Source organism: Spinacia oleracea, chromosome 2 (assembly GCF_020520425.1).
Source record: "Spinacia oleracea cultivar Varoflay chromosome 2, BTI_SOV_V1, whole genome shotgun sequence".
Lineage (NCBI taxonomy): Eukaryota > Viridiplantae > Streptophyta > Magnoliopsida > Caryophyllales > Amaranthaceae > Spinacia > Spinacia oleracea.
Window position 1 is genome coordinate 63,352,008 of NC_079488.1, and position 17,040 is coordinate 63,369,047.

Below are 17,040 nucleotides of genomic sequence, written 5' to 3' on the forward strand. Positions count from 1 at the left end.
TCCAAAAAAGAACGATGTGAGTAGTTTCCTTTTTCCAAAAATTAAAAGGATTGGTTTTCCGTTTTTCCAAAAAAGAACGATGTGCTGGATTTTCCTTCGTTTTACGTCCCATAAAAACAAGGGGGTTTTCTCGTTTAGCTAGCCCTGAAAATGAGAATCTTTAAAAACATTTTTACCTCGTGGTTGGGCTTGGCCAGGCCCAATTACACTTTATAGCTTTGATTTCGAAAACATCTGTAGCTACTCCCAATGACAAAGTGAGGGAGTTTCTACGCTTCTTTAGATACTTCTAATGACAAAGTGAGGGAGTTTCTATACTATCCGTTGACAAATCCCAATGACACGTGAGGGATATGTCGACACTTCAAGTGATGACCCTTAAGTCAAATGTTATCACTCGGGGGCTCGTGAGATCCTCGCAAAAAACAGGTCACCATGACTTGTGTGACGCACTCCGTCTAATACTTTGACCATCGTCTTACCCCAAGACTCAGTCAAAGTGGGGGCTAACTGTAGACACCTACTTTTGTCCCCATTCCCGAAAGGGAAGGTTCGATGATGAGAACATAAATCTCCACTTGACAACGCATCTCCTATAAAATAACGAATCTCAATCACCCTTTTCATTTCACCCCAAACCTGCTATTTATAGAAACCTGCTATTTATGGAAACCTGCTAAAAATAGTAACTGCCGTAATGGGCAGTTGTTAAAAGTGGCAAGTCATAAAAGATAGAAACCTGTCAGAATTAGGTGTTGCACTCCAACATAAATCCTGAATGAGATAGAAGTTGCGAGAGAATCCTATTCCTAATACGATTCGAAAATAAGAGTTACGTATTAAATTAAAATCCTAACGAGCCTAGAGTTTGTAACCGGCCCAGACGCATTCCGTCATAAAATTAATACGCACTAAAAGACTCGATTAAGTCTCATGCACTCCGGATTCTAAGAGTCCGAATCTGACAAAGAAACGGCCCAGACCCTATTTTCAACGCCTGGCTCTGGGCGCCGAAATCTTCGGCGCCCAGCCCTGGGCGCTGAAATTACCTGGGACGTGTTCTTTCCTAATTCCTCGTGGATTAGAGTTCTACAATTCTATCTTTCCACGAACTCTTTTCTATAAATATAGCCCCAAGTTCGACGTGAAAAACACCGACACAATTATTATTTTGAGTATTGACTCCAACCCCTAAGCCTAAGCCTCACGCTGCGAAATTGATCCCGCGTTCTGTCGCAATCGATCCAAAAATCGAACAGAACGTATCCTGTCCCGTAATTTGAGATTCGTTAAATAAAAGGAGAAATAGCAAAGTCAAAGTGGTTAGTTTTCTGAGATCCGTGACGCACCTCTCAAGGGTGCGTCGTAATGTGTCCCTTCACATGATTTAATTGCTTTCCTCGCCCTTTTATGAACTGTTAAACTAATTGAATCTGATTGTTCTATCACGCCTAATAAAGATAATATTTTTGGGAAATTGGATTATCATGCTAGGCCCCTTAAAACAATCCAAATCAGATAATCGCGATCGATCTAGTATTATATGTTGCATATTGTTAAAATCAACTCAGATTAGTTTAATAGTTAACGCATGTCCCTTCAATTATTTATGCTGAGCTAGTAAGGATATCCTGCCTCTGGAGTTATTGAAGAGCGAGTACTCCTCTCGGTAGTTACAGTCCCCCGAACCCTCAATCTCTACCTTGCGGGTGTATGTTGAGAGATCCCCACACCAGGGATCACAAGGGAACCTACGGCCGTCGTGGTCAAACATAATTGCACTCCCTTTATGTCACGATAACCGAATTTTGTCAGTTTTTCTCATTGTCGTTAAAAACTGAATGGCGACTCCTATATTACTAGTCAATTGGGTGTAAACTCACAGGAAATCCAATTACACTTGATTTGACAAAAAGAAACGTCACACCCACGAGGGACGAGGTCACGCATTAGCCTCGTGCTTTTTCGACCCCCTCACAGGTAGATCACATGTCTGTTGACTTAATAGTTCTTCATTGCAAAATGTGTATAACCATTATTTAAGTAAGAAAGACTAGATCACATAATAAACAAACTCAAAATATCTTATCATCCTATCTCGAAAAACATTCGATGAAAGGGATATTAAGATTGGCAAAGCATGATAACTAAACCTATGCAACAAGTGAGAAGCAACACTCACATTGTAGCGCTGGAAATCAAGCATAGCTTCGAATTCCATGAATTGTTTTAAAGATGGGTTTGAGGCCCATGGTTGTAAAACATTGGAGTTGAACATTTATCATATATGAAATGTATTTTCGTATTCCATTTAATCTTGGTTTAGTATTAAATGATGAGTCCCTTCAATTTGACGATATATTCAAGATAGACTGCCAGGACCAGTCCTGTGACTAAGAAATGTCTATCAAGTGAACTTGAATGTCAAAAGTTGAAAATGGTCCCTGGTCGGAGTTTTCTATAAAGATGGACGCGTAGAAAACGTTAGACGACTAGAATGCAAGATGACTAGTAGTTCTGTTTCTTGAACTATGTGGACATGGTAATGTCATATTATTTGCATAGATACTTACTTTGGGAAGACTAGTATCGGACAGACCTATGAAACTTTAGTGTAAGAGATGAAAATCTGTCATAAGGACCTTTTATAACCCAAATTTTGCGAGAAAGTACCTTATATAATTTTTTTTTGTGAAATCACACCTTAATGTAATTTTTTTTTGCAAAAGACAACCTAAGGGAAGTTTTCGGCATTGAATGAGTTTTTCCGGCCATTGACTTGCACGTGAGCAGCATGTGTGGCTTAAGTTTGGCTAAAGACACTGATTTCCCGAGTCTTAAATTTTTAAACTTGATTTTTTTTCAATTTTTTTTCCAACTTTAGGTTTCAAAGCTTAGAATTTTGGAGGAAAATTGGGTGTAGTTAGCAAAATAAAGCCACACGTGCTTTTCACATGCAAGTCAATGGACGGAAAAGCTCAGTCAATGCCAGAAACATCCATTTGGTTGTCTTTCACAAAAAAAAAATTACATTAAGGTGTGTTTTCACCAAAAAAAAAGTTACATTAAGATGTGATTTCACAAAAAAATATTATATAAAGTCATTTCTGATAAAATTTGGGTTATAAAGGTTATTCCGTATATAATTACGAGAATGTCGCTTGATATGGCCATCAAGTAGATTTGTTTGAAATTTCTCTTTGGCAAAGGGTCCTCGTAATAATTAGGGATTTTTTATCCCCAACATCAACTGTAATTGAATCGTTTCCATTTCTCTCTGCCCAGTTCCGAGGCTCCGAGTGAAGGCCACACCTTGTTAATTCTACTCCATTCTTGAGAAGTTGATTATGGGTAAACTTTAAATCTTACAATTTGCTGGTGTTACTTCAAGAAATTGTTTTTATTTTTTAATCTATTTGCTTGATTTGTTGACAGCAGAAGAAGGAGATTCAAAAAAGAGTAAAATGAAGGAAATGGAAGGAATAGCATCAATAGCACTGCTGCCATGTGGGTCCATCTCTGGTCACTTCATTCGTCTTCCTCATTCTACTTGTTATGGCCTCCATGGCACTGGTATCCTCTCCCTCTCTGATTGCTTTTACAATTTAAATGCAGTTATTTTTTCCCAGTTTTGTTTGTAGTTATATACTTGTGTAAACTCTTACTCCGACTCTTGCATGTCAGATTTTCGACACTGACACGGGTATGTATTCTAGATTTTTTGTCGTAAAGTAGAGAGGGATGGCATTTTCTTATAATCTCGCACCTGATTCTATGAGAAAAGGATATCGATTTTTATTGAGATTGCTGTGTAATTTATGCATGATGGTTCACAGATCCTGGCCAAAGCGTTCACTTCATACAGTAATACACACCCTATGGCTTATGTGATGACTGATGAGTACCTGGTTCTATATATATATGTATCGAGCTAGCTGAGTTAGCTATGTATGATGGTTCATAAAATTTTGGTTTAAAATCTTCACCTCTTTTGGTCCATTTTCATATTATCATTGTCATTATCTTTACACCATTGCCCAAATAGGCTTCCGAACAAGCTGGGGAAAGGGGGTCGGACATACGCAACCTTTGTGCCAAAAGCACAAATGGATCTTTGGCTCCATCAGAAATGGACATATACATTTTCATGTTATTACGTAACTTATGTGGTGAACGTGATTTTCAGATACTATGTCCCACTGTGTTCTGATTAGTATCACTTTTATTCGGCTTTTGTTGTCCTTTCACAAGTCATATCACAATATCATGGAGATTTATGTACGGAGAGTATATCATTGCAGGAAAAGGTATACTGGGATTTTAGTTTTCTGCCATGTCAAGGATTTGATTTTGTTTTGGCTCCCAATATCTTTTTGTCTAGAGAATGTTTAATATCACTTGAAGTACATACCCGTGATAAAACTTGCATGACTACTAGCTGTCAGGTAGTCCGATCACATATTGACCGTGTGGCATTTCCACCAAATCGTAAGATTAGTTCATCAATGTTTAGTCTAACTTAGCCCAGACTTCGATTAAATATCTTGATCATAGTTTTTAGCCAAGGCTATATCTGATTTGGATCCTCCACAAGAAGCATGGTTGGAACTTGGAAGCTTAGAGCTGTTGTGTTCTTGCTTCCCTTGATTTACAGTATTTCTGTAGTTTATGCTTCTAATTCCTACATGATATTTGACATTCTTATGTCTTTCTACTCGCAAAAGCCTGCTTGTAGTTTAAAGCTGGTTTTGTATTGGCAATGCCTGGTTAACATTCAGTAAATTTTGAGGAATAACATTGAAAATGTGCATGTGCATACCGGAATGTAACGTACACAGCACCCTTGTGCACAAGGAAATCCTCTCAAAAGAAGTACTACAAAGGAACTTCTTCAGTGAGAGCCACAAGAACACTCGATCTGCATATCCTGCCTCTTTTCCTCATTGCGGGTTTTTCAATACTGTCTTATGGAACAGTTAAGTCAAATTGATTGGATATGCGTGGGAAGCATTGATTGCAGTGGGTGGTATTTTATCATATTTTATCCTATCCTTTCCCCTATATTTTGTTGTTATCGTGTGCAATTGTCTAAGTTTCGAGCTGTCTTTGTATCTTGTCTGATACTGATTGTGTTGTTGTTTTGATGTGGTCAGAACTAGCATGTGAAAGAGAGTGCAGTAGAGGTGATGACTATCGTTTGATCAAGCTCAATATTGTTGATTTCAGTGTAATGATTGCTAGAATCTTCTTCCTTTACGTGATATGATTTTCTCACCTTGTAGTCGTGTTTCCTTCTCAATCTCATTTGATGATTTTCTACCTGACAGAATAAAAAAGAAGTGACTGTGGTTGTGGAGTGCAAAGGACATGATGCTGCAAGGTTTAAGAACGTTGAACAGGTTCATGGGTAAGTTCTTCCAGAAAACCTTAGTGGTTGTGTGGTTTCATATTTTATTTTTGAGACAGGAGTTCAGCTGTTTTGTTTTTGGATAATCATTCTAGCATTTATAACTTTTGCCTTTATGTTAAGTTTGATTTATTAATCAAGATGTTGCTTAGGAAGTATTCTATTCTTCTTGACTTCTTGCTTATGCTGCCCTCATCTCTTAGTTGTTCAAGTCAATGATAAAGCTTCTTCATATAGTTGATATGAATTTCGTTTAAACAAACTGGAGAATGATCTTTCATTTTCCTTTACAGCCTAATTTGCATGACTTATTCTTTAGGTAACAAGTGTTTATGCTGATTTGTAGACAGCTGGGGGAAACATATCACTAATGAAGTTCAACAGAAGCAAACAAAAAGCAAGATCATGGTCTCCTTTGAGTGTGAGGCACTCAAAGCTGATAAAGCAGCAGAAGATCACATCAAGCAATTTATGCCGAAATTGGCTGGTATGGATGCTGTCGGTAAGTTGTACTTCACAAGTTTTGGGCATGTCAAAACTGTTAGGCTTGGTGTCTTTCTAAATGTTTGGTTGGTGAATGGTAAAGAGTGCACATTACCAAGAATACCCGCGCTTGATTATTCGATCCGAATAACCTGCAATTAGACCCAAAATACAGAAGAAAAGGTGACCCTATTTTTTATATGTTTGGAATATCTAATTTTTATATTTTTTGCGCGTATAGAATTGGAGTTATTTAAGGTGTAAGTCATGTCTTGGTGACCGTGACATATCAACTGGAGCAATCTTTAAGGGACGTAGGGAGTAGCTTGTAAATATTTGTTATTAGGCAAAATCTTTGTGTAGTCGTATGTCTTAAGTGCATGCATAGTTAATAGCTTTAGATTATTTATGAAAGTGTTCAAGCTTTCTTAAATCCTTACATGGTATCATTAGCTTAGATTTTATTATAAGAAAACATCCACCACATGTGACCCGCCCTATATTGTCATCCCCAACTCGTATGAGCCCTCCGAAGTCTAAACTCTTTACACTTGCCCGTTATCATCTTCCGTCACACCATCCAGCTCACCTCCACAAATTATAATTTGTGGAAACCCCAAGACCTGGCCACCGTCATAGGCTATGACTTATTCATATTAGTCACCATTCAAGGAATTGTCACATACCTCTTGGGATACTCACTTATGTAGGAAGGAACCCGGCATCTAAGTAATTCTATATGATAATTAGTTACTGTTTTGTGTAATAAGGGAAAGGGGATAGTATGTTGTTAGTTGGTTAATGAAAATTCAGGGAAGCAAGGGAAGGGTGAACCTGATGTAATAAATAGAGGGAGTTGGAGAAGGAAAAGCTTTTGCTCGATAAATACCCATACCCATCATTGTGAATTGCTCGATAAGTTACACGGCTCAGTCTTCTTTACTAAACTCGACTTAAAGTTTTGTTATCACCATGTCCGGATGAGGGAAGAGGATGTGGCCAAAACAACTTTAGAACCCATGAAGCCCACTATGAATTTTTGGTCATGCCATTTGGCTTGACAAATGCACCAAACAACCTTTCATGCAATCATGAATAAGGTTTTCTGGCTTAATCTGAGGAAGTTTCTGTTCGTGGTTTTTGACGATATATTGATATACAATAAGAGAAACATATGAAGCATGTGTCGGTTGTGTTGGAGATTCTAGATAAGCACAGGTTGTATGCCAACAAGAAAAAATGTCATTTAATGGTATATTTGGGCCATGTTATTTCCCGTTCAGAGGTTTCACTAGATATTTCGAAGGTGCAGTCCATTGCCCTGTAACTCTGAATATCTCACTTGTTATTATCGGGAGTTTGTGAGAGATTACGCAATGATGCTTTTCCTTTAATAGAGCAGTTGAAGAAGGATAATTATTTTAGGATAATTATTGTTGGACAGAGGCAGCGACACAAGCCTTGAAACAAGATATGGTCAATGCTCTTACTTTTGCTATGCCGGACTTCACTCATCCATTCTTATTGGAGACAAATGCTTTTGGTTTTGTTATAGGGGCGGAGCTTATGCTGGCTGACCATCCCATTGCACACTTCAGTAAAATCTCCTCGGTCCCCGGGCCAAGCTTAAATCGATATACGAGGATTTAATGGCAATTGTGTTACCCGTACAAAAGTGGCTAAATTTTCTGTTACAGAGAAGATTTATTGTGAGCACAGATCAACAAGGTCTGCGTTTTTTGTTGGAACAAAGAGAGGTGGGAGCTTAGTATCAAAGATTGATTAACAAACTTATGGGTTTTGACTTCGAGATACACTATAAACCACTATAAACCAGGTGCATCAAACAGACTGTCACGTACTGCCTATTTCCAAGCTCTAAGCACGCTGCCCATTAGCGTCACATTCCTGTCGGATAGCCAAGACTACCCGATATTTTTGTTAGGCTAAGCGTATTACGAAAAGGGCTAAGTAAAGAAACTTGTAAGTAAGTAAGCAAGAATGTTTGGGAAAGGTTTTTAGATTGCTTGAAAATGATTACAAGTGTGTTAGTTGTTAGTTGACCAGAGTAACCTAATTCGCGGTTCGCTTAGGTACGGGTTCGCGGTTCACGAGTGGGTTGATTTTCGGATCTCTGGGTACTTTCTGGTACGAATTTGTGTATCATGGTTCGAAGTACCGTATGTCCATTTCCGATGGAGCCAAAGATTCATTTGTTCTTTTGGCCGTGGGATGATCATGTAATGGACTAAATCAAAATGGCTCTTAAAACCTCTTCGCTTCCTTTCCATGAAGTAGAAGATGGTCGTCCCGTAATCACTTTTTGGTTCATTGGAAACAACCTCTTTGCAATTGCAGGGGTAAGGTTGCGTACACCCGACCCCCTTATCCCGCTTCTTGCGGGAGCCTCTTTGAAGCAATGGGGTAATGATAATGATAATCAATGGTTCGAAGTACCGTAATATACGATCCAAATTATAAATCAATAAAAGATATATTATCAAATTGTTAAGTTTGTTCTTGGTCATAGTACATAATCATTTTCAATTTACTCTAACAAAGTACTACAGAAGACAAAACCCAATTTTCAAAAGACAAAAGAAAGAAGACAACCCAATAGCCCAATTGAAACAATAAAAACAATGAAAGGCTTTTTATATATAAATAAAAAATAACAGAAGGCTTTGTCGGAATTTGGACTGACGACAACACAAGAACAAAAGAAATGTCGAAAGAAGAACTTCCAGAGTAGCCATAAGTTTTTCTTTTACCAAGGAAAACAACAATTATAAAGTGTATTTATCTCGGGTTTCCTGCCCAAACAAAAGCCCCACTTAGTTTTTCTATCCTTGCCTTCCCCGACCATCAATTACTTGATTTAGGGATACAGATTCGGTACGCCGAAGAGGGCGATTCAGATCGCGAACCACCACGAATTGGATCATCGTCGTACCGCGAATTGGTACTGACTCTTGGTTCGATCGGGGGGTGCCGCGAATCAGGTAACGGTGTGGTTTACTGTATAAATGAATGGGGCAACCTATTTATAGGCACCCAAGCTCTAGAGCCTAGAAAATTCTACTGCATACTTCTAGCTTGTTCCCACCTCCAAGGGAACTTCCTATACAAGAAGGTATCTAGAAACTTCTCTAATAATCTGTAAAACTAGGTTCTAGACTCACCCATGCTAGAACTTTCAAGAAACAACCAAGCTAGATTGCCCAAGACCCATCCCGAGCATTTTATAACCTTCCGGGCCAAACCGGGATGACCCGCTGCAAAATGGGCCCTTGTGGACCAGGATCAAGAAATTTTGGAATGGGGGTCCAAAAATTCCCACCAAGCAACGTACCATAACTAATTTTTATTGTTCGATGAAACCATGGATGATTAAAATTTTATTTTGAAACTACCATAAATGATAAACTGGTTACACATAATAAGATAATAAAGCCACAAAGTTTCGCAAAAAATAAAAGGACTTTCTAACAAATTAGAAGTCATAAACCGGTCAATGTAACCACAGTTTGCTATTAACTAAACAAAACAAAACAATGGTTATTATTAATGAATCGTTTTTGCTCGGGCCATCCGTTAATTTCTAAAATTGTAATTACTCCGTGATTTTAGGTATTAAAATAATCAATGTAATTTTGGAATTGAATGTATAGAGTAAAAAGTTGAGGGAGAGAAGAAAACACTTTAAAGTAAGACTACTAGACTAGTAACATACTCCGTACTATTACCTTTGTACCTAAAAAATTGTCCCGTTGTAATTTTTGAATCAAACTTTAAAAAGTTTGACAATAAATTATCACTAGTTTATACTTTAAATAATATAACCATGCATTGGAGTAGGAATGTAGAATCTTCTTAGGTTCATTTCAATGTATATTTTTAGAATATTTACGTACTTTTTATTAAAAATTTCATATACCATAAGTTTAAAATAGTGTATTGGATACGTAAAAACCTAAAAGTGAAATAAAACCATATTTGAAGGAAGGAAGGAATAACATTAACTGATGTATTTTCAGATCTTTTTCAGGCTAGGAGAGAGAAAGAAACTTTTAATGATAAAAGTGGGTAAAAAAGATAAAAGGTTAAAATTAAAATGGTTAAAAATGTTAAAATACCCACTGTTTAATAAATAGTACTACTACTTAGTACTCTATGACTAGGAGTAATAGCCTAGTAGGAGTAATCATGTGATTGACTTCACAAGTCGTACCTCATACTCATATATCGAAAGACATGTGGCTTCACCTTTATAGTACTCTATACAATAGAAGAATATATATTTTTTTTTCATGATCTGATTTTTTTCTTTTAAAAAAGGGGGTCCCTTTGGACCCCATGAGAGATAGCTAGGTCCGCCCCTGTTGTGGGCCTAATCCGGGAAATCCGACCAGACCATCATCTTCATTGGGTCAAATCTGGTAGAACCTCGAAGTTTCAGCCCATTTGAAATTGTTTGGTCCCCCGAATAACCCGTTATAGGGGGTTGGCCTAGTGGGTGCTTAATTGGAATTTATTCCTATTCCAAAATAATCCTCTATAGGGGGTGGGCGCTCCACTTGCTACCAGCACCCAGGCACACCCCCATGGTCCATGGTCCATGTTGCTGCGTAGCCCCGAATGCCAGCGCTCATGATGTTGCACCAAGATGCACCCTGATGTCTCGACCCACTCGAAGACCCAAACTCCGACAATGCACCACGGTGCATTGTCTGGTGGTGCGCAACACCCTTGCTGCCTTGTCCGAAGGTGCACCGCCTAGCCTTGCGATGCCCATAGACATGCGTGTTGCTGCACGCGATGGTGTGGGAGGCCATTTGTGACACGACGCTCTCTCGCGAGAATTTGCAAGCAACATTGAGTGTGGTTCAAATGATAACTTCATATCATGGAATTAAAACTCGGCCGTTCCGTTACGTAACGGCCGTTCTGTAACCTATTTTGGATTTGTCGTTCCGCGAAAACCCGTTACGTTACGGTTTGACAAAAATCACGTCTTTCTCTCCGCGTCGTCCGTTACGTAACGGCGACTCGCCGCGTTAGACGCTTTTTTCTCCGTTACACCGTTCTTTTACATAAATTCATCAAAAATATTTTTTTAATTAGTTATGTAGTTTATAAAATATGATATTTCGAGTGCTTATTTGTTCACAGAATATAATACTCACTCGTATTATGATAGATTTGGTTATATTGTGTTGATATAATACTTTTTAGACTAAAAATGTAATAATTAGGCTTAGAAATGTTATGTGGTTTTTTTCAAAAAATTCACACCGCGTTAGCCGCGATCCGTTCTATTCTTCCATTACAAGCGGTTTCCGCGACAACATGACAGTTACCGTGAACGCGACCGCATCCGCGTTTTTTTTCTATGCTTCATATGGTTTGCAATGCACAGAACTACAACCACAAATTCAACAGCACCCGTTCATTAAGGAGCTCATAGGAGGACATTCTAGCAGCTCATGGAGGACATTCTAGCATCCGTTCATTAAGCAACTCACCCTAAAGGATACACAGTAGAACATGCTATCTTACACTACAAAGGGAGGCTAGTAATTCCCTGCAAACCCCCCTTGGTGGCTATGCTCTTGTGTGAATACCAAGACTCTCCCTTGGGTGGACATTCAGGAGACTTTAAAACTTACCAACGCCTAGCTCGCGAATGGTTTTGGCCCGAAATGAGAAAGGATGTACAACAATATGCACGAGCTTGTACGATTTGTCAACAACATAAAGTGTGCTCAGTCAGCCCAACAGGCCTCTTCCAACCACTTCCAATTCCATCTTGGGTTTGGGAAGATATATTGATGGATTTCGTAGAAGGGCTGCCGCGGTCAAAAGGAGTGGATATGGTGCTTGTTGTGGTAGACACACTGACAAAATACGGGCACTTTATTGGCCTAAAACACCCTTTCACCTCCCATTCCATGGCCCAATCCAGGAAGTAGTGAAGCACCATGGGTTTTCCATCCACCATTGTTTCCACTGCTTATTTTGGAAAGAACTCTAGCAAGAGCTGCATAGGAGTGCAGCATATCATCCTCAAGCCAGACTGAAGTCGTCAATAAAACAATGGAAAGCTATCTCAGGTGCTTTATCAATGGGCAGCCAACGTCATGGGCTAAATGGCTTCCATGGTTATACTTTGGCACATGTGTCTACCTGCTGCTCTCCATTCAAAGTATATGGCAGAGAACCGCCATCCTTGTTGAGGTGTGAGCAGGGGCGGACCTAGCTATCTCTCATGGGGTCTAAAGGGACCCCCTTTTTTAAAAGAAAAAAATCAGATCATAAAAAAATAATAATTATATACTTCTATTGTGCAGAGTACTATAAAGGTGAAGTCACGTGTCTTTCGATATATGAGTATGAGGTAGGACTTGTGAAGTCAATCACATGATTACTCCTACTAGGCTATTACTCCTAGTCATAGAGTACTCAGTAGTAATACTATTTATTAAACAGTGGCTATTTTAACATTTTTAACCATTTTAGTTTTAACCTTTTATCTTTTTTACCCACTTTTATCATTAAAAGTTTCTTTCTCTCTCCTAGCCTGAAAAAGATCGAAAATACATCAGTTAATGTTATTCCTTCCTTCTTTCCTTCAAATATGGTTTTATTTCACTTTTAGGTTTTTACGTATCCAATACACTAGTTAAAACTTATGCTGTATGAAATTTTTAATAAAAAGTACGTAAATATTCTAAAAATATACATTGAAATGAACCTAAGAAGATTCTACATTCCTACTCCAATGCATGGTTATATTATTTAAAGTATAAACTAGTGATAATTCATTGTCAAACTTTTTAAAGTTTGATTCAAAAATTACAACGGGACAATTTTTAGGTACAAAGGTAATAGTGCGGAGTATGTTACTAGTCTAGTCTATGTTACTCCGACACGGCGCCCGGCGGTGGGTGTCGGTGTCGACACTACCCGACCCGCGACACGACTCTCGACACGTGTCCGGGGAGGTGTCGACACCGGTGTCGGAAAAGAATCTAAAAATCAGGTGTCGAACTCTTTCTCTTTGATGTAGATTTGAATTTCACCGAAAAAATAATGGGCTTTTGGTCTCCTTGGTGAGGCGAATCGGCGGGAAAAATGGCTGAAATAAGGGTTCAGAAGAGAAAGAAGAAGGAAAACAGAAAGAAGGGTTGAGGAGAGAGAAAGAAGAAAGAAAGAAAGACAGAGAGTGGGTTGTGGTCCTTGACTTTCGTGTATCATATTGCACAGTAAAAGACTAAAAGCTTTAATTACAGCTGTTGGTTCATGGACCCTTCATCTTTTATTAATTGTTTTTGATATTTTTTATTTTTCTTTTATTTATTAAAGTTTTGTAGCTGTAACTGTTTTGAGGGAATCTTTTATCTTTTGAGGGCTTTTTTTTTAGTTTTTAACAACTACTCCGTATTTTATTTTTTTTGTTTTTATTTTTTTTACACCATTCACCTTTCCTAGATAAGACTTTTATCATCCCTATACAAAGACTTTTACCTTAGCCTATTAAATACGGAGTACATAATACCATATTATTATTATTATTATTATTTTTAATGTTTACTTTCAGAAATTTTTTGATTTATAAAAAGTGTCGATTTTTTTCCGACACTTTATATGGTAGCTGTGTCTAAAAATCTAGTCAAGACACTTCTTTGACCGTGACGAAGTGTCTACAAAAATTTGGATCGGAGTGTCGGATACTCCGACACCCGTGTCTGACACGACACCGACACCCGTGTCTGAGTAACATAGAGTCTAGTAGTCTTACTTTAAAGTGTTTCTTCTCTCCCTCAACTTTTTACTCTATACATTCAATTCCAAAATTACATTCATTATTTTAATACCTAAAATCACGGAGTAATTACAATTTTAGAAATTAGCGAATGGCCCGAGCAAAAATGATTCATCAATAATAACCATTGTTTTGTTTTGTTTAGTTAATAGCGAATTGTGGTTACATTGACCAGTTTATGACTTTTGATTTGTTAGAAAGTCCTTTTATTTTCTGCGAAACTTTGTGGCTTTATTATCATATTATGTGTAACCAGTTTATCATTTATGGTAGTTTCAAAATAAAATTTTAATCATGCATGGTTTCATCGAACAATAAAAATTAGTTATGGTACGTTGATTGGTTGGAATTTTCGGACCCCCATTCCAAAATTCCTGGATCCGCCCCTGGGTGTGAGCAAGGAAGTACGACTGTAGCATCCCTGGAAGAACTCTTAGAGAGAGGCCTTACTGGATGATATTAAGGCTCATTAGTTCAGGCCCAGCAAAAGATGAAGAATCAGGAGGATTTAACTCAGAGAAACATCAAATTTCAGGTTGGTGACCGGGTGTATTTGAAATTGCAACCATATTGACAGAAATCTGTAGCTAAGAGGCAATGTGAGAAGCACTCTCCAAGGTTTTATGGTCCTTTTCCAATCGTTCAAAGAGTGGGGGAAGGTGGCATACAAGCTGGCTCTGCCAGACTCCGCAAAAAAACATCCGAAGAAAATTATTGGTACTCTCCTGCATTCCCATCCGTCCCTCCTAAGTTGACAGCTGATTTGGTCCTAGAGGTTGAACCTAAGCAGTTGTTAGAAGTTAGGCATGACCATGCTGCTGACCCGTCTCAGGTGCAGGTGTTGTTGAAGTGGAAAGGACTGCCGGAGGGGGAGGCTAATTGGGAGGATCTGTAGTCTAGGATTTCCCAATCACTTTAGGATGTAGAGGCTTAAAACACTAGGGGAACATGGTAGGAGATAAGCTGGGTTTGGTTCGATTTTGGCCTCGTTCTTGAGGGGAAGTAGTGGAATGGCTACCATCAACAAATTTGAACAAGTCCTATCATATAAGCGTAGGTTGAATTTGGGTTTTATGGATTTTCCTTCCAAAATAAACTTACTCTTTCAATGTCACTCAACTCACTCCTCTCTTTGGTTGGCACTCATTTGTTGATTTGACTTACTGAGTTCTTTCATTCTTTGGCTGTTGATTCTCTCTCCTCTGCTTTCGCCTCTGTGCCCCCTCCTATTCATTGCCCTATTTACTTTTTGAGGCATTCTGATTTTGTCCTTAGGTCATAATGCTTTTATGTCTTGTTCATTGTATTAGAGCAAGTTATCACCCCCCCCCCCCCCCCAATTCCCAGAAAAGTGGCCATAAATGCTTTGACGTGTACAATATTTAAATAAACTCCTCCATACTTTCATCTGGAGTAGTAAGTAGTCAGAAGAGAGAGCGCTGTCAGCTTGAACTGTTAACAGTTTGACATGAACTGACCTATGTAGAATATTTTATATATATTGGTGAATTTTTAAACATTATTTATTTGTTTTTGTCTCAGTTAATACTGGAAAGATGACTATCACGGGTTTTGATTTCGATGAAGAAGAAGATGATGAAACTGAGGATGAACTGGATCTCTGACTTCTCTGCACATCCAAAGAATTATGCTTATGAACCACTCAGCGGGACCCTTAGTGCTTTCACTTAGATGCATCACCATACTGCAATGTAAATAGCTACTTGCCTTTTTTTCATCAGTTCCCAAACTGCTACGAATGTCAAAAGGAGAGAAGTTGCTGCTTTTGATAATGCTAGTGTAATTTAACTATCTTATGTAAGTGTACTTTATAATTGTATCCGATCAAACATACAAAGGTTACTTATACCAAGTATTGCTTGGTTTAGTGGTTAGAGCTTGGTGTGGGGGTGGTGTTCCGTTACCATCTCCCCACAGTCAAGTTGCCCAAGCTTAGTAATGTATTGAGCACCTTGGATAGGGCCTTGGCCCTAGCTTGGTTTCTCTGCAGTCCACATAGCAAAGAAAAAGAGTGGTTTTGCATGTAAATTTTATCAACCATATTACTCCATATAAAGTCTACTACTTAGGAGCCGTTTGGTTCTTATGGAGTAATCTTATGGAGTAAAGGAAATGACGTCAAGAAAAGGGAATTAGGGGGAAAAGAAAGCAAAATCTTTTGATATAAAATGTTCTTTGGAAACCTTTTGATATAAAGGAAGTGATATCGATATGGATGGACCATATGGTGAGCTTTAAAATGTTATTTGGGAACCTTTTTCTTCTCTCAAAGCTCACCATATGATCCATCCATATCGATCATTTCCCGATCACCATTGTCATTACCCTTCCCCCTCACGGCTATTGTTTCTTCTCCTTCACCACTGCTTACTCTACCCCTCCCTTCTCTTGTTGTTCCAAATGAGGTTTTAACTGTCAAATTTGACCTTAGAAACTTCAGATGTGAAGTTTTTATAGTTGAATTTGACCTTTTAAAGCCATGATTAATGATTTGAAGAGGTAATTTCACATTCTTTTGGTTTTTTCTTCATCAAATGTTTAGGGTTGTGGGTTTTGAGAGGGTGTTCGGGGGTGGTGCGATTGTTATCAAGTGATTTGGGGGTGGGTATTTATGTGTGATTTTTTACAGGTTGGTGTGATTTTCCGGCGTTGAAAGGGTATTATTTGGTTGGTACAGATGGGTTTTGTGGGTGGTTGGGCGGACGTTGTTGATGGTGGTTCGGGTAGAGGGGCAATGATGGGTGGTTGGTTCGGGGGTTTCGGTTACTTCCGGTGGTTTGGTGGTTGAGTTGAGCAGTAGATTGGTGTAGTGGTCAAGGTGACCATGAAGTAGAAGTGGAAAGAGAAATAAAATACATGGGGGAGGTGTGGGGAATGGATGTAGAGGATTTTGGTTAATAGGAGGGAGTAAAGAGAATGATTGAACTAACCTAACAAACAACAACTAATGAAAACAGTTAGACCTGGAAATTATATCATTTCGATTGGATTCGGATCGAGTCCATTCAGATCACATCATTTCGGATCATTTATACTTTGGATCGGGTTCGGGTATGAGTTGGGTCCATTCAGGTTTTGGGTTACTTCGGGTTTTTGATAATGGAGTCGGGTCTGGTTTGGATCAAGATTTCGAGTCGATATCGGAACAGGTCTATCAGATCGGTTCATATTGTATTGGTTTTTTGGGTTATATCATATTTTTCAGATTAGGTCGAGCTTTTCAGGTTGGATCGAATTTTGATTAGGTTATTTCTTTTTAATTTGGTCATAAAATAATAATAGTTATTATATTATTATTATTATT

At 38.4% G+C, this 17,040-nt stretch overlaps 1 protein-coding gene across 3 annotated transcripts; it reads left to right on the forward strand.

The window, feature by feature from the left end:
- Nucleotides 1-3,193: 3,193 nt before the first annotated feature.
- Nucleotides 3,194-15,725, forward strand: LOC110796616 (uncharacterized). 3 transcript variants are annotated; one of them, XM_022001683.2, is made up of 6 exons: nucleotides 3,194-3,351; nucleotides 3,436-3,573; nucleotides 5,154-5,227; nucleotides 5,328-5,407; nucleotides 5,758-5,894; nucleotides 15,258-15,725. In XM_022001683.2, exons 1-6 carry the CDS (start codon nucleotides 3,348-3,350, stop codon nucleotides 15,338-15,340), a joined length of 516 nt encoding a protein of 171 aa, XP_021857375.1. In that variant the 5' UTR covers nucleotides 3,194-3,347; the 3' UTR covers nucleotides 15,341-15,725. The 3 variants fall into 3 exon arrangements, with proteins under 3 accessions (XP_021857375.1, XP_021857374.1, XP_021857373.1); XM_022001682.2 differs by having other exon boundaries at nucleotides 3,195-3,351; nucleotides 3,439-3,573; nucleotides 5,758-5,909; nucleotides 15,258-15,588; XM_022001681.2 differs by having other exon boundaries at nucleotides 3,196-3,351; nucleotides 5,758-5,909; nucleotides 15,258-15,588.
- Nucleotides 15,726-17,040: the final 1,315 nt, after the last annotated feature.

Bases quoted from the DNA above. Each gene is read 5' to 3' on its own strand.
- LOC110796616 (XM_022001681.2), top strand. The intron at 3,574-5,153 runs GTATCCTCTCCC...TGATGTGGTCAG, and splicing joins TTATGGCCTCCATGGCACTG to AACTAGCATGTGAAAGAGAG. The intron at 5,910-15,257 runs GTAAGTTGTACT...TTTTTGTCTCAG, and splicing joins GGCTGGTATGGATGCTGTCG to TTAATACTGGAAAGATGACT.